The 17,220-nt window shown below is 51.2% G+C and overlaps 2 protein-coding genes across 3 annotated transcripts in view; one reads left to right on the top strand and one right to left on the bottom strand.

Moving 5' to 3' along the window:
• Dnaaf1 (dynein axonemal assembly factor 1) overlaps window positions 1–2,279 on the bottom strand; it is a 20,759-nt gene extending 18,480 nt beyond the window's left edge. The window contains exon 1 of the mRNA XM_028753612.1: window positions 2,049–2,279. Coding sequence (XP_028609445.1) covers window positions 2,049–2,154 — 106 coding nt within the window. The 5' untranslated portion in view covers window positions 2,155–2,279. The remainder of the gene's footprint in view (window positions 1–2,048) is intronic.
• A 57-nt stretch (window positions 2,280–2,336) lies between these two features.
• Hsdl1 (hydroxysteroid dehydrogenase like 1) lies at window positions 2,337–16,817 on the top strand. Of its 2 annotated transcripts, none has more exons than XM_028753652.1 (5): window positions 2,337–2,411; window positions 9,603–9,828; window positions 10,546–10,991; window positions 11,144–11,371; window positions 14,682–16,817. In XM_028753652.1, exons 2-5 carry the CDS (start codon window positions 9,609–9,611, stop codon window positions 14,778–14,780), a joined length of 993 nt encoding a protein of 330 aa, XP_028609485.1. In that variant the 5' UTR covers window positions 2,337–2,411; window positions 9,603–9,608; the 3' UTR covers window positions 14,781–16,817. The 2 variants fall into 2 exon arrangements, with proteins under 2 accessions (XP_028609485.1, XP_028609494.1); XM_028753661.1 differs by lacking the exon at window positions 2,337–2,411 and adding an exon at window positions 7,361–7,495.
• Window positions 16,818–17,220: the final 403 nt, after the last annotated feature.

Raw genomic sequence — 17,220 nt, 5'->3', positions numbered from 1 at the left:
GCTATAACCCCTTAAAGACAGCAGCACTGCTATAACCCCTTAAAGACGGCAGCACTGCTATAATCCCTTAAAGACAGCAGCACTGCTATCTTTTTTCTTTTGTTAACACAGTAACAGATTCCAGCTGTTACAAACGACACAGAGTGAACATCTCTGTCCACATTTTTATGTTCTCCTGTGCAGTTTTTATAGAATCAGTCTAAAAATGGTATTCGCAAAGTCATTAAGAATGTTGTAAAATTGCTATACAGGGTGATGCAGAGATGGCTTAGTCATTAAGAGTACTTGCCACTCTTCCAGAGAACCAGGGAATTTAGTTCTCAGCACCTACAAGGCTCACAGCTGCCTATAACTCCACTTCCAGATGATCTATTCTGATGACCCTATTCTGGCTTCCTTGCAACTACACACATCATAGAAACCAGACCCTCAGAAATCAGGAAGACAAGTAGAGTTGTACTTAAACACAATTCTAGTTTAGATGTTTCTGTTAAAATCTGCTCAACAGAACAGAACGGGATGAATGGGTTCATCAAGCCCGTTTCTCTTACCAGGGACAGCATGAAACCACTAGACAGGGAATGACCTTGATGGAGAGCCACCTGGAAGGGCAGGTCTGGGACAGGACAGGACCTCTGCTTCTCCCTGCTTTGGTTTAGAGATAACCATGATGCGGTCTGCTGTGTAAATCCTCCATTTGCCAGATGGGAGCACCTACAGTTTCCACTTCTGTAAACCTGTTTAACTGCTCAAAGTGTAACTTAGGGGTGGCAACATAAAACGACTCACAGATAAAAGCACGCACAAGATCTTGGAGTGTAAAAGAAGCATTGTTCTGGGATGGCCTCTCCTTGGATGTTAGAACCCTATGTACATGAGATATGTATATGGATTATGAGAGACATTTTCCTTATTACTTATTCCATGGGTGTTAGGAGTAAATTCTCGCAGAGGTGGAGTATTAATCTGATGCTTCAGCAGACTTTATGTGAAATGTTTTGCCTCCGTAACTAAAAGTAGGATAAAGTACTAATCATTTTCAGATCATGAGTGTGCATTATGTATGTTGCCTTGTTCTTTGGTCTTTTTTCCCCTCAAAGCTGGGTGTGACAGTGTCGCTGGACCATCAGGAGCAGTGGAGTGTGATGGCTCATTCCTGTGATACACAGCACTCAGAAGGTTGAAGCAGGAGGCCCTCCAGTTCAGGGCTAGCCTGGGCTACACAGGAAATTCCAAATTATGTCTCAAAAAACAAAACCCCCACTCCCTAAAGAAAAAAAAACTGACAAAAAGAAATCTCTTTGTTATAAGGAAAACAAGCACTTTATAGACACATTTAAAGATGTTAATTTAAAAATGGTCTATTCAAATGCACAGAATTTAAAAACTACCAGAATGTATGTGCACATATAGGCGTGGAAGTCAGGGGACAACTGTGGGAGTCAGTACGTGCTCTCCTTCCATTGGTTGAGGCAAGATCTCTCATTTCTCTGCTGCACTGCATACTTCTGAGAAATTCTATTTATCATTCCTCCTGTCTGACCGAGGCTTCGATACAGATCCTAACCACTGCATTTATGTACTTCTGGGATTCAAACTCAGGCTATGAGGCTTGTGTTGCAAGCACTTTTACCCAGCAAGGCACCTCTAGAAGCCTCAGACAAAAGTAACAAGGAGTGATGAGCTCTCTGTATTTGTAGAGGTTTGTTGGATGACACTGTTTGGGGACTGTGTCTTACACTCAATTGCCAACAATTCCCAGCCACAGGAGGTAACTGGTAAGTTATCATGGCATAAACAATGGGTGTTCTCTATGTACTGGATTGATCATATTAATAAAGTCTAGCATCGAGGATGGGTGGGCATATATGTGGAGTGCTGGCTGAGCCGTGACTGTGTGGATGGACAAGTTTGAGCAGGTTGGCTAGCTGTTCTTGTAGTTGTATGGATGGGTATGTCTGAGGGGAGCTGGCTGTTCCCAGCTGAGTGAATGGGCATGTGTGAGGGACACGAGCCCTCGCCCCCTTAGCTTCCCGGCGCTATGGCACCTTCTTTGCGGACCCCTGGGCCCGCGTCGCCGTGATCGCCTGCCGACTCCTCCAGACTGGGCTCCGCCGCGCTGTCCACCGGCGGCTCTGAGGCCTCGGGGTGCATGCTCGCTCCTCGCCCCGCCACTCAGCTCCAGTGCTACGCTCCGCTTCGTTGGCTGGCCAACGCTTCCCCGGTCGCCACGGCAACCAGTGCGCACGCGCAGTCGGTTACGCCGCCGAGGGCGGGCCTAGCGGTGGGGAGGGGCTCGACCCGGGCGCGTGCGCGGATCACGTGGGTAGCGGACCTGCGGAGGAGTCCGGGGCGGCGGCCGCACGGGCAGCGGGCGGGACGGGCTTCGGAGACCGCGCCTCTCGCTGCAGGTATCGCGCCCGCGCCCCTCACGCCCCTCGCGCCCCGCTTCCGTCCCTGGCCACGCCCCCTAGGACCCCGACCCTCGGGAACGCCCTCCCCCGCCGCGCCCCGTAGCCGGGAACTCTTGGTTCCGCGCTCCCGGCGGCCCCTCGGCTGCCTGAGCAGGTGTCCCGGGGCCTGGTCCTCGACCCGCGGCTCGCACACGCGACACGCCCCGGGACCGCCCTTTTTTTCCGGTGCTTCTTTATTCTCCGGTCCCCGTCGCTAGGTCTGAGTGGGTTCTAAGACTCAGGACTGATGCGGAATGGCCGCGCTGCTGAAGAAAGCGCGCAGATTCTGCAGAGCCGGGTGGGTTCTGCAGAGTCGCTGGGCCGTGCCCGGCGCCGCTGGGGAGGGATGGGACATTAGCTGGGCGTCCCTGTTCCACCACCAGGACTCAGCCGCACCCCTGGGCGGTGACCGCGGCAGGGACAGGTTCCCACCGGGAGACTCAGGGACCACCTGCCCGGGCCCTGGGCGATCCTGGGGTGTCCCTGCATCCATCCGTTTCCTTCCACTTGTGTGCTACATCCTCGTAAGATTGAGGGAGGGGATAAAGTGAAGCCGCAGGGACAACGCTCTTAGCTTTTTCATAAAGTCAGGTCAGTACAAATAAGCGGTAGCTAACGTCGAACCCTGAGTGATGAGAAGCCTGGCTCGTGGCTCCGGTTTATTGAGGGGTGACGGGACGGCGCTGTTGCAAGTGCTTTGTATGCAACGCATCACCTCGTCTAATTCTCGTTGTAGGGGAGAAGTGTTAGCCGCTTTTTACAGGTGGTAGTGTTGTAACTTCATTCCCGAGGGTGGGATGGCTTTTTCGGGGCGATCCTAGTCGTTGCGGAAACTTACAGAAGCGCAGAGTTCAACGTTACTTTATCAGTGGAGGGTGTGTGTGTGTTAGGGGGAGGGAGGTGTTGCTCTTTTATGTGTGGGTGTGGAGGTGACAGGTCAGAGTCTGTCACTCGCCACCTTTTTGAGAAAATGTCTCTCACTGAACTCAGAGTTTTCTTTAGGTTAGACTGGCTGGCCGGGCCCCATGATCCTCTTGTCTGCTCCTTTCTTCCCAATACTGAAATTACAAATTGGTTCTGTAGTTACCCACTCTTCCATACTGCAGGGGATCTCAGCTCAGGGCTTCAAGCTTGCACAGGAAATAATCTGCTGAGCCATCTTCCCAATCCCCAGTGCATAGTTTTTAATTGAGGCAAAATTCACGTAACGAAAATCCATTGTTTTAGCCATTTTGAAATGTACAATTCAGAACTTTGTAGGCTATTCACAGCGTTAGGCAGGTGTCACTGCCCCTAGTTCTAGATAATTTCCACCACCGCAAAAAGGGATTCCACCCCGTGGGCTGCAGTTTGGGTCCATCTTGCCCCCTGTGTTTTCTGTGTCTCTGGATTTCCCTATTGCAAACATGCCTTATACATGTGACCGTATGCTGAATGGTATTTTGTGTCCCCCAGCCTCATGTTTTCATGCCATAGTATGTACTCATGCCCCATTCCTTTTCAGAGCTCAGTAATATTCCACTGCATTGTTTGTGCACGGGCCACATTTTGTTCTTTGCTTGAGGGACATTTGGGCAGTTTCATCTTTCAGCTAGTGTGAGTGAGGCTGATAGGAGCTCACTTAGTAAAATTTTAACGCAAGCAAAATTTTTCAGTTATTTTGGCTGAGAGCCTAGGAGTAGCCTGCAGTTGCCTTAATTCCTGGTGCCCAAGTGGAGACCTGAATCTCAGGGGTGTTGGATTTGGGGTTCTGGTTCCTATGCTGCTGTTCTTTTTTCTCCACCTCATTGTTGGTTCAATCAGTATTTAAAAATAGAAGAGGGGAAGGAACCCCTGGAATGTCAGGGTTTGCAAAGGCAAGGCTTGCCAGAAGCTGATACAAAGTTTTTTTTTACCCCTTCAGAGTGAAACTTGAGCCCTGGCACAAACAGTATCTAATGGGGTTTTCTAAGGCAATATTGTATTTACTAAGGCAATAGTGTATACACAGCAGTTTGGTGCTGTAGTGCCATGCAGAAGATAAGTGAAAGCCAGTCTCCACCATTACAAAATCCAGGTTTACAGACTTACATCAGAAGAACTTCTAGAAGATACTGTGAGGAGATTCCCTGCCAAGGGTTGCAGTGTGAAGTAAAATGTGATGAGCACCACTCATACAGGAAGGGATTTGGAAACAAAGGCATCCAGCTCCAACAGTGCTAGCGAGAGATAGTAAAGTGTGTCCAGGAGTCTTGTCATTCTGAGAGGAAAAGAAGACAGTAGGATAGGAGGAGGGCCAAACATGGGAAGAGGCATTTCAGAGATCCAGAAACAGCAGCACTCGTGGTTCAAAAGAACTTTGACCCTATTACTAACCACTCCTACACCCTGCTGTTTGAGGGTGAACTTTTGGGTGTTCCTGCAGGTGGCACAGGAGGTAGGGTGCACACCCACCTGTGAGGCATCTGAGGCAGGCCTGTCACTGTAAGGGATTGGCAAGGGAGAGTGGGAGCTCCGAGTTCCTCGTGGCCCAGCACATCTGTTCATGAATGCCTACACCAGTCCCCAAGAGGCGTGATTAAGGATTTGATGGTGGCCCTGCACTCACTGGAGGGCATGAAACCACCCTGGGCTGCAGGTAGCGTGGACAGGAATTACATGTGGGTGTGTTGCATCGTACGCTGAAGCTCAGACCTCGGCTGGTAGAGAAGTCTCCAGAAAGGAAGATGTAGGTCAGCTCAGGACACGGGAGTCCTCATGAGCCACTGAAACAGGCAGTCCGCAGAACAGAAAGAGAGCCAGAAAGGAGCGGGCTGGGGGTACAGGATGTGGTGCCAGCATTCAGGATGCCGAGGTAAGGTCATGAGTTCGAGGCCAACCTGTGTCTAAAAAAAATCAACAAAACAAACCCCCCAAAACAAACCCAGCTTTTGGGATGGGGTGGCCTTCATTGTAAAAGAGGAGACAAGGATGAAGCTTGGGGGTCCTGGAGTTTACTGGATGCTGCTTTTGTTGGACTGGTCACTGAGTGGGTGTTTTGTTTTCCTTTGAACTATGCATAGTAGGTTTTATATGTTTTGAATGTATTTCCTAGTTTCTTCTTAATTTTTTTTTTTTGAGACAAGATCTCACTTGTAGACAAGCTGTTCTTGAACTCACAGAGTCTTGCTTGCTTCTGCTTGCCGCCTGCCACCACGCCCCCCCCCCCCCCCCTTTTAATTATGGAGAAAGTAGTTTTGGACACAGCTCCTGACCTCCAGAATCGTAAGCTCTGGTGGCAGAGTCAGGAGTGGAATGTGTTAGAGCAGTAGAGGGTAGGGCTAGGTTGATAAAGGTGAAGGGTCCTCAGGTTTAAGGGAGGTTGGTCCTCAAGGCTGCCTGGAGCTTTGAACCAAAGAGCTGACTTAGAGGGCTAAACAGGACTGGAGTTCTTTGTTCAACTCGGACTCTGGGAACAGCTGAGCTAGAGTACCATGCCTGCTCGCCCTGTGGTGCAGGGAGCGAGGAGGCCTTAGCCCTTCCTAGCCTTAGGTTCACCCTTCAGTCCAAGAACAAAGGGCTTGCTTCCCTATAAACTCTATGGTTGTGGCTGAGGGCCTGGTACAGTGTCTTCCAGGCTGGCAGTGCATTATCTGTCTGTCCATCCCTTCCTCCTGCCATCTGCCCTTGTGTCTGCCATACTTCTTTCTGTAACAAGTGACAAAAGTGACTTAACAAGTGATCATTACTTCATAGGTCAGCAGTTTAGAGACCAAAGTCCACCTCACCACATTGATGTCACAGCAGGGTCCTACTGGAGACCCCGGTGAAGATTGTCCTCACCTTTGCTGGCTCCTAGAGTCATTCACAGCCCTTGACTGTGACCCTGTGGAGACTGTGGTGATGTCACTCACTGCCTCTGACCTTCCTGTCCCCATCGAAGGCCACATGGGAATGTCCAGTCATGGCTCAAGACTGTTTGTGGGATGGGGGCTGGCTGGCTGGCCTCCCTCTTTGTTCTAGGGTTCTCGATGGTCTCTTAGACATGCCCTCTGCAGGTCCTGGTTTTGCCACCTCCCTCAACAGCCCTGCAAATGCCCTGCCTCACAGATGGCAACTTTTCTTTCTGTGGGTCCCCAGGCACATGGACCAGGGTACTCCTGATTATTCCTCGAGTTTCCTTTGGTTGGAGACCCTTAGCTGTCCTGTTGGAGTGGTTTGGTTTTGCACACACTTTGCTATGTGAGGCCAGTGACCATCAGTTTAGGCCTTTTGATGGCTTTGTGCTTTGTTAATAAACAGTCTGGTGTCCGACTCCACTGGGCTTCTGTGAGTTTGGAGGGTGTGAGTCAGGTCTCGCCTTGACCTGGCTGAGAGAAATGGCTGAGAGGCTTTTCTTCATGTCAAGGCTCCAGAACCTCAGGGCTGCCAGTGCCTCTGTCTAAGTGAACACATCCTAGGTGGGAGCACCTCTGTCTGAACAGCTCACGAGAGTGGAGAGCGGGGAAAGGGGCTCCAGGGGATCCCACCAAGCCCCCCAATCTCCTCACCCCTTAAGTCCTTCTCCTTCCTGCCATTCCTGCCTGGGTTCAGGCAGGCCAGCCGGACTTGACCAGGCACTGGGCCTGGAGTACACAGGCTGGCTGAGGTGATGGGGAGGTTGGATGCTGCAGGGGACCTGAGGAAGGCAGTGTACACAGAGAGGGTGGTCCTTCCCCAAATGGAGAGGGCAGTCGATGTGGGTGGCTGGCGCATGGGGTCAGTATAGATTGCCATTGTTCCTACGATCTCCTGGATGGATTTTCATCCTATTTGATGATGTGTCCCTAGGAAGAAAAGAGTCAAGACAAGGAAAGCCTCCACTGTGCCTCCAAGCCAGAGGACTGTCCCCAGGCACACACTCTTTGCTTTGCTGCCGAGGCATGCATGCCTGAAGGGTTTGCTTTGTTTTGAAAGCCTTGCTCTTAGTTTTGCACCAAAACTGAGCTGAGCTAGGGTTTGTTTGTTGTGGGCTTTCCTTCACAGCTCAGCGTTAGGAGGGCGGAGCTCTGCAGCACCAGGCCCGGGGCGCTGGCAGCAGGAAGGTAAGAGAAGACTGGGACTAGACAAGGACTAGAGAAGAACCCCCTGAGGTCAGGCACCTTCAGTAGCCCGACCTTCACTCCCTTCACCCCCATCTTCTCCTCCTCTCCCTCCCTCCCTTCTCTCTTTTCTCCCTCTGCCAGTACTTGTAGTCAGGACCGCATGTTGCACAAACCACTGAACCACACTTCCACCTCCAGCCCCCTTAGATGTTTTTCGTTAAGTTCCAGGCTGTCCTTAAACCTCCATCTTCCCGCTTCCAGTGGCTGGGATGACAGACCTGTGCCATGGGGCCTGCTTTGGTTTTGCGGGCTTTTTTTTTTTTTTTTTTTTTTTTTGAGACAGGGTCGTCTCATTATGCAGCCCTGGCTGCTCTGGAACTTGCTATGTAGGCCAGGCTATCACTGACCTCGAAGAGATCCACCTGTCTCTGCCTCCCAGTGCTGGAATTAAAGGTGCGTATCACCGAGTTCAGCTGGGGCCTGATTTTTTTTTTTAACTTTAAATTATTAATTTTCTGCAGACAAGGTATTACTGTGTGTACAGCCCAGCCTTTTGGCATCAAGCTTGGCATCCTCCTTCGTCTGCCTCCCAGATTCTGAGACCGTGTGTTCACATCACTACTCTAGGTTCAGAAGACCTTTCACCATGTCAGCTTGATTATGAACGCTGTAGAAACCTGGAGCTTACTGGAGAGGATGCGGGTGTAGCCTCACAGCTTGCTATTGTATCTCTTTCCCCGTCTCTGCTGTCTGCTGCTGGCTGTAGAATCCCAGTTCCACCCCGCCCCTACCCCACCCCCCGGCAGTGCTCCCGCTTCCCAGTGCCTCTCATTGGCAAGGCAGTGTGCTCACAGGTTCCCACTTTGTGGTTAGTTTGTTTCATTTTTCCTTCTGGGAAACTTGACAGAGTTTGAGTTATTATGTCATGCTAGACACAAGAGGGTGTCTGCTCCTTTCCCAGAGCTCCTGCCATCTTGCCCCCTCTCTGTTACTTTCAGGGCTCCCCTTCTCTCACTTTAGTGGAATTTCCTTCCAGAAGTCATCCTCACAATATTTATATTTTCTTTTGGGGGGGAGTGGTGGTTGGTACTTGAAATTCAGTTTCCGGTGTGTCATCTCACCTGTCTTTTCTATGTGTTTGCAAGCCTTCAGGCTCGCCTGGCCATTTAGTGTTCCCTGCGTCTGACTGCAGTGGCTCTTCCGCTGTGGTCCAGGATGGAGAGCATAGCCCTTGGTGATGCTGTCAGGACCATGCCTGACCTCTGTCCACCTCTCCAGGGTCACCTCTGCTCGTAGGCTAAGGTACCCCGGGCAAGGTTGCTTTTTAGTTGTTAAATGCCTGCTTGTGTCTTGGATGTGTAATATTTGTCACCGTACCTGGGACATGTCTGCCCTTTAGTACGTGTTTGCGATGTACACACTTAGCAGATGTGTGTGGGACTTTATCAAACCTAGAGGCCAGGATGGAAAATACCAAACAAATTAGTAAGGGAGAATGCTTACTGTGCTGTCCTGGAAGAGCGCCGTCTCCTCATTGGTGGGGTGGGGGGTGCCCCTTTTATTTAATATGCATTCTTGGGGCCAAGGCCATGTGCTGTCACTCTCTGTGTTTATTCTGTTAGTCACCCATGAGGTAGTAGGTCCTCTGTACTTGCTGACTGAATAACGCCAGGAGCTGAACACGTTCCAGGCGGCTACCCAGTGATAATCGCGCCTCCTACAGCTCTGAAGTAGGGCACCGAGTTTGTCTTTGTTTAGGCCGCCGGTAGCACAGAATCGGGAGTCTTGGAGGAATTTGGCTGCTCAGTAGTTATACTGCGTGATCTCCTTGGAGGGCAAGAGCTCTCTAAGCCGCAGGTGTTAAACAGTGGGTTCGTGCCTCCACGGTCTCGGGCTGCCGCTCTCAGGAGTAACGTTATTTGAATGCAGAGCTGTGAAGGCCAGGGTTCTCCATCCTGCTCAGGATGTCTGTTCCTTCTGGTTCTGTTCCATCCACAAAGAGCAGCTCTGTCTCTCTGTCTGTCCCTGCAGGTCTCCATGGCTGCCTCTGTCTCTCTGTCTCTGCAGGTCGCCATGGCTGCCTCTGTCTCTCTCTCTGTCTCTGCAGGTCGCCATGGCTGCTGTCGACAGCTTCTACCTCTTGTACAGGGAGATTGCCAGGTCTTGCAATTGCTACATGGAGGCACTGGCCTTGGTGGGGGCCTGGTACACAGCCCGGAAGAGCATCTCAGTCATCTGTGACTTCTACAGCCTGGTCAGGCTGCACTTCATCCCTCGCCTGGGGAGCAGGCCCGACCTGATCAAGCAGTACGGAAGATGGGCGGTCGTCAGTGGTAACTTCAGCTCCAGTGGCCTTTCTGTTTGGGTAGTGTTTTAAGTCGGTGCTTCCAGCAGGGAGCTACAGAACTTAACTGAGTCCTCTGCCTCCTGCTGAGACCTCATTCTGTGCTCTCTCACCTCTCTTCAGGGAGCCCTGTGCTCAGATTGGAATCCAGCTTGGTTCCCAGCCCCTCCTTCCCACCCCCCACATGTCTTTCCTGCTCTCTGTTTTGAAATCATCCTCTGAGGCTGTCAGTGTTCTCAGAGATGCTTCACCTATCTTGAATTGCGTTGTGATTTATCTCTGTGTCCCAGAAAGCCCATCCCGACACCTGAGCAAGCCAGGTGCAAGTCTGGAAACAGGTTTCTATAGTGACTTATTCCAGGGCGCATGCTGAGTGTGAGCACTCACACACACATACAGGTGTCTGTGTGTGCCACTGTGCACGTGTAACAGTTTGGGAACAGCCTTTGGGAGTCCTCCCTTCCACTATGTGGGTCCTAGGGTTTGAACTCAGATTGTCCAGCAGCAAGCACCTCTACCAGCTGAGCCATCTCACTAGCCCCTGCCTAGGGTCTACAGTGTTAGGATTCACCCTTGTCCTTAACTGACAGGCGTTATGCCTTTATCCCCTGTGCATTCTTCTCTAATGAGACCAACAGTGAGCGGTTTGGATCTCTTTAAGGATACCATGTTTCAGCGTGCTCATGGCTCCTGGCTTGCCTTACAGGGGCCACAGATGGCATTGGGAAGGCCTACGCTGAGGAGTTAGCGAGCCACGGACTCAACATCATCCTGATCAGCCAGGAAGAGGAAAAGCTGCAGGCTGTGGCCAAGCACATAGCTGACACCTACAGGGTGGAGATACTTATCCTGGTGGCGGACTTCAGCAGAGGCCGGGAGATTTATGCTCCAATCCGGGAAGCCCTGAGAGACAGAGACATTGGCATCCTGGTGAATGACGTGGGTGCAGTCTACCCCTATCCCCAGTATTTCAGCCAGGTTCCAGAGGACACGCTCTGGGACATCGTGAACGTGAACATTGCGGCTGCCAGCATGCTGGTGCACATAGTGCTCCCGGGGATGGTGGAGAGAAAGAAGGGCGCCATCGTCACCGTGTCTTCTGGCTCCTGCTGCAAGCCCACCCCACAGCTGGCCGCCTTTTCTGCATCCAAGGTAAGGCTCTTGTCCCCATGGGCCATTTGGGGAGTGGTCAGCTCCGGTTGCTGGCACTTCCCCCCAGATGGGAACAAGAAGTCTCTCTGCTCCTGGTGTTTCTTTCAAGTTCCTTCCAAGTCATAAGCCCCCCTCCTCTCCCCGCCCCTCAGGCGTATCTGGACCACTTCAGCCGAGCCTTGCAGTATGAGTACTCCTCTAAGGGGATCTTTGTGCAGAGTCTGATCCCCTTCTACGTGACCAGCAGTGTGACTTCACCTGGCAGCTTCCTGCACAGATGCCCGTGGCTGGCACCGTCGCCAAGAGTGTACGCACAGCATGCCGTGTCGACCCTAGGCATTTCCAAAAGGACCACAGGCTACTGGTCCCATTCTATTCAGGTATCACCTTGAGTTAGTCAAAGCTCTGAACTGTGCCAGGGCGGGAATCCTCACTCCTATGTCCCATGTGAACAGTAATCTTGGTTACAGTTCGAGGTGTTCATGTCAGGTGATTAATGCAAAAGTTCTCAAATTTCCTTTGTCATCCTTAAAACAGGAAACAGGCTGCTTTGGAGTGTAGGGGTGTGAGAATACTGGGTGCTCTGTAGGGATTTCAGGGCAGAGGTCCTGGTGAGTCCTGAAGAGAAGGGCTCCGTGCACCTCCCTGTCCAGAAAGCCATCCGGCTCTTAGCCATGGTGTCTCATCAGTTTCCACACATCTTATTCTCGGACCCATTTCCTCAGGAGACCTAGAACCGAACCTAAGATTTTTGTGGATGTTACTGTTGTTCAGACAGAACAAAGATTTTAAGAGTACTTGGGGGCCAGCAGGATAGCTCAGCAGGTAAAGGTGCTGGCCACCAGGCCTAATGACCTGAGGTTGCTCTCCAGGCCCCACGTGGTAGGAGAGAACTCTACACACACTCTAGTGGCCATGCTCTACCCTACTATGCACACACATCTGGAAAAGATTTGAAATTTATGAAATGTTTTAAATTGTGATTTTGATCAGTAGGCCAGTAACAAAATGATTTATAGTAGTTTGTTTCTTGTTATCTGAAATAGAAATAGATGTGCCCAAATTGAGAATCTTACTGGGCAGTTTCTGATTACCAGGTGAATACTTTGGGGGCTATTGTACATGAAGATAATTCAGTTTACCACCACAAGATAAATGCATGAATCAATTCGCAGTGACTTTTCACGCTCGTCTGTGGCTCAGAGCCACAGCTTGCCCAAGAAGCTGTCTGGAGAGCTGTTTCCAAGTCTGTAATAACCTGAGCAGTGAGCAGAAAGGCTTGGTCTTGGCAGGCTTGGGCTGGATTTGGTAGCCTACCATCTCTTCAGTGGTCAGGAGGCTGAGGCAGGAGGATCTCTATGTAGGGCCAGCCTGGTCTATGGAGTGAGACCTTTTCTTTCTCAAAACCAGAACAGAGAAGCAGCTCCAGGGTCTTGCTGTCCTCTTAGGGATGTAGCTACGAGGACAACGGGTGGGGAAACACTTTGACCTTGTCTGGAAAAACAGCGTCTTAGTCATGGCGCATCCATCTGCGTCAGTGAGCTCACCAGACCGTGGTTTTCACCTAGGCCCTGGGGTGCAGGCTGGTAAGCTCAGCTACTGTGGAGGCAGCAGCAGAAGGATTTCGGAGCCTGCCTGAGCTCTAAGTGTGTCCAAGGCTAACCTGGGCAACTTATTAAGAACTTCTCTCAAAATAGAAAAAGTGTGAAAGAAGGGGAGACAGAGACAGAGAGAGAACGAGAACAGGAACAAACTGGGGATGCTGTGCAGTGCTTATGTGCTTTCCTACCAGGCCCAGGGCCTTGGAGTCTAGCCCCGGTGCTATGATGGGCAGCACGTGGGCAGCACATGGGCTGTGAGCATAATGAGAGAAGGGTTCTGCATCTGTTCATTGGGGAGGAGGAAGCTGATGGCGTGTGTGCACTGGGGATTCCGCTCCACCAGTGAACACTGTGGTGGAGGCACCTCCTCGCCGGAGCCGGGTAACACAGTAATGGATGGGACCGGAAGGGCAGAAGGATCGGTGCTGCACTGGTTCAGATGGGGGCCACCTGTGTGGAGGTAATCAGGTGTGGTAAAAGCTTGCTGTGGGGCTCGTGGGGACTTCTGCTGAGGAGCTGAGGAGTTGAGGTAGCAGCAGCACAGGAGGGTATTCAGGTGATAGGTTCGTAGGGTTTGTCTGTAGCATTCACACCACAGAGAGAGCACCAGAAGGAGAACTAGGTTAGAGTCTCAGCACTGCAGGGCAGACTGAAGGAAGGAGGTCTAGCCAAGGTGGGGATGGGGTGAGGGAAGCCAGGTGGATACTGAGAAGAGGCGATCCTTCCTCAGCTGGTCCACTCCAGCCGGGATGGGTTGGTGCCAGTGCACCCAGCTCCCAGCAGCTCAGTTCTGCCTGAGAGGACCTCAGTCTGAGGGCAGAGCGCCTGACCTGACACTTCTGTGGCCCTGCTTTCCTACATATCCGTCCGTCTTCCAGCTGCCTGGCCCAGCCTGGGAAGGAGGGATACCTGAGTTCACTGCTGAGGTGACATGCCAGCACCAGAGTGTGCTCGGTCGTTCTCAGTGCTTTCCAATGTCTCCTTGAACTGCAGCGATCTGGGGGCTGCCACTGACTTTTCGGCCGCCCTGGGAGCGCTGCTTTCTTAAACTTGGAAGGGTCACCACCCACAGCGTGGCTCAAGCTCTCCAGAACTTAAAGAGCCTGAACTCCTTTCTTGTCTGCCTCCACTCCCCCTCTCGACTTAGTTGTGGACTCTTCCCTCTTCAGCTCAGAGTGGTGCGGTCCTTCCCTGTCTAATGGCATGCAGTGAGTTCCTAGCTAGGTGACTGCAGAGCCAAAGTGTAGCAGTGGAAGACAGCCCCTCAGAGCACAAGAAGAGTGGAGGCATCATCTCCACAGCAGGGCCTCTCCTAAGAGGGCATAGGGGTTCATTTAGGAAGTCTATACACACTCTCATAGGGTAGGTCCATTCCTGACTGTGCTCACTTTACTGTTAGCGAGGTTAAGGTGATACACAGGGGTGCTCTGGGCATGCTCAGCTTTCCTCAGGAAGTGCAGCTGAAACGGAAGGAAAAGACATTGTGAAGATGTCCTGACTCAGGAGTGTGCCTTTGAATCCCCAGTGCCTCACGGCTGCACCCTGAGGACAAACTTCGTCACTCCCATTAGCTCCCATAGCACCTCCAAGGGTCTAACTGGTCTCTGGCTGTCCCTTCCCACTAAGCAAACACGGGAACACACATAGAGAGTGTCACCCAAGGGGCTCCCGGGGTTGCCCCGCCCTGTCTCAGGTGCTCGTGGTTTTGTATGACCCACTCTCAGGTCCTCCCTGGGGACCCCTGGGAGACTTTCATCTCCTCGGATTTTGAGGAGATCTGCTAGGGGTGGTACAGCGTAGCTTCTCCTAGGGTTTAGAATGTTTTACTAAGGACAAGTTCCCAGGAGCATGCAGAGAGAGTGGGCACCGGTGGTGGGCGTCCTGACGGGGCATCATGCTGCCATCTTGAGTGAATGGGGCTGAGCGCCCTGTGCAGAGCAGGTCTCGGGATGGAAGGGACTCAGGCGGCTTCTTTATCATTTAGTGCGTCAGTAGCTGTCGCTGGGTTGGCTCCCACATGATCCACACCCTTGTTTCCTCAGCTCTCATGGCTTAGGATGCTAACTACATCTTCTTCTCTCATTTGTAGTTCCTCTTCGCACAGTATATGCCTGAGTGGCTCTGGGTGTGGGGTGCAAACCTCCTCAACCGCTCCTTACGGAAAGAGGCCTTATCCTGCCAAGCCTGAACCGGGAAGCTCGGAGACGCTTGGCCACGCCACGGTCATCCACGGTATTCTGGCATTTGGAGGAACACACCGCTTCACCTGTGTATCGTCTCGTACTGAGTACCTAGTGCATCGCCGTCCTTCATGAGGCCGACTTTTAAGTCTGTGATACAACCTCAGGGACCACATGGGTGGCCCAGGGCACATGGCCACGAAACCTGACAGCGGGACAAGATGCTTCCCCAACACTTAGAGCATGACTGGCTCGCTCCTGGAACGCCTTGTGTTGGTCTTTTTTTTTTTTTCTTTTTTTGAGAAGTCACCTGTTTTCCTTTTATAGGTGATTGATTATAGTATTGGCTTTCAAAGTGTTCACTGTGCTGGGTGTGGTGGCTCATGCCTTTAATTCCAGCACTTGGGAGGTTGAGACAGGCGGATCTCTATGAGTCTGCCTGAGCTACATAGTGAGTTCCAGGCCCGCCAGGGATATATAGTGAAATCTACCTTAAAAAAAAAAAATAGCGTTCATCAGGAAGACAACAGAAAAGTGTTTTCTTCACACTGTGAACTGTGAGTGCAGGTGGTGTTACCAGTAGCCATGTGTCACACCACATAGCTCCGTGGGGGTGTCTGTGTGTACACACTGCGTTTTGCTAAGGTCCCCGTAGAAGCACATGTGTGCCGTGTGTTGGAGTAAAGCTATTGAAGAGACTTTGTTAGAGACTTTGTCAAGACAAGGCAATGGGGAACCTTCCCATAGTAAATGTCTGAAGCCTTTCCAGCTCTACGGCGTGTGCTTGCCGTGTCCGACGCTGCTTTCTCTCAGTGGTTTTTGTCTTTCCAACTCTGTGTAGGTGGTTTTGTTCCTAGACCAGGACACATAACAGGTTGTCTCTTGATGTCTAAGGTAATTGTTGTGGCTACGTGGTGACTCCTCTGTACGTCCGTGTTCTAACTGACCCCCTTCAGAGCTTGTTAGAGCTGGCTTTCATACACTTTTCTATGTAATCCACTTTCACCCCAGGAGCATTGTTGATAAAATCATCAAGTGTTTGTGGAATAGTGGTTAAGATATGGGCAACGTTTGTGTGTGGTACAAGTAGTTGTTGAAGTGATGTTAGAAGTTCATTTTTAGCCTGTGTGATGAATGTGTACGTTACAGGGAATGCTTTTATTAGTGTGAAGATCCTTACGTAAATCCCACAATATGCGTGCACACTGAAACGTAGTGTCTTTAATTGGGTCTTATAAAGCCAACTTCTTGGAAGGGTCTCACTCCTGGCACTCGGGAACCCAGAAGTCATGGCAGCTTGTGCAGAGTGGAGGATGTGGCGCTTACCCTTGCGGTGCTGCTGCTGTGCCTGGGAAGGGAAAATGGGTGGCAGGCTGGGACTGTGTGGAGTTGCTTTAGTAACATCCTGTCACCTGTGGGCCCAGGACATCAGATGTGGCATTTTCAGTGTGACTCAGATCTAGAAGATCTAAGAATGCCATGCTTGGAGACAGTGGAGGAGGAGCATCAGTGGAGACGTCTGTCTTACTGCCAAGAATCCAGGAGGATATGTGCTAGGCAGCGCACCTCCACGTGAGGCATCATCACGCATGGTCTCAGTGGTGGGGAGGAAGGCAGGAGACTCAGGGGTTCAAGGCCAGCATGGGCTGAATAGTGAAACTCTGGTTCAGGAAACAAAAACAATAGCAGAGACACACTGTCCATTCTGTGTGAGGTCCTGTGGTCTGGTATTCAGACTTGTCGGCCGAGTGCAGAGTCCTTGTTCTGTGATGAGGAGGGGTCAGTGCTGTCGGTGATGTTCCCATGGCGGGACTCAGCTAGAACCCGACCTAGAGACTCAGAGTACAATGACCTGTGGCTGCAGCAGAAGACCCGACCCAGCACCTTTAGGCTTCTTCATAGGCATACCCTCTTTGCTGAGTTAGTCCGCCCATGGTGGACATAGTTCTTACCAAGGAAGGAGGAACTCTGAACCTTTGTAACTCATCCTGCGAATTGGAATGTAACAATAAAAGCATTGCTGTCTCCTTCAGGTGTCACTGGCAGGAGAGCTTCTCTCTTTTTTTTCCTTACAGACATTATGAGCAGAGGTTGACGTGTCAACACTGGTGGTTGTCATTGGTTAAACAACAGGGTGTACACCATTGTGCCTACTGCCCACTGAGCACCCGAGAGACCTTGCTCTTGTGTGCTGGCTGAGTAGCTGAGGGTGGGCTCTGCACTTGGTGTTGTGGAGATGGGGGAGGGGCTCAGCACGAACCGTTTCAATTGTTCGGTAGGTACAAAGGCCAATCGTAGTAGGTTTTAGAGATTGGGAATAGAAGTGAGAGAGAACAGAGATTTTAGCAGGTCTTTTCCTTCTAAGATATGTTATTTTAGGTTAAGTGTATATATGCACATATGTATGTATGTGTGCACATATGTATGTATGTGTGCACATATGTATGT

This window comes from Grammomys surdaster, unplaced genomic scaffold (genome assembly GCF_004785775.1).
Source record: "Grammomys surdaster isolate TR1022 unplaced genomic scaffold, NIH_TR_1.0 128, whole genome shotgun sequence".
Lineage (NCBI taxonomy): Eukaryota > Metazoa > Chordata > Mammalia > Rodentia > Muridae > Grammomys > Grammomys surdaster.
Note: the sequence above shows the minus strand (reverse complement) of the source record. Positions and strands in the feature narration are given on the sequence as shown.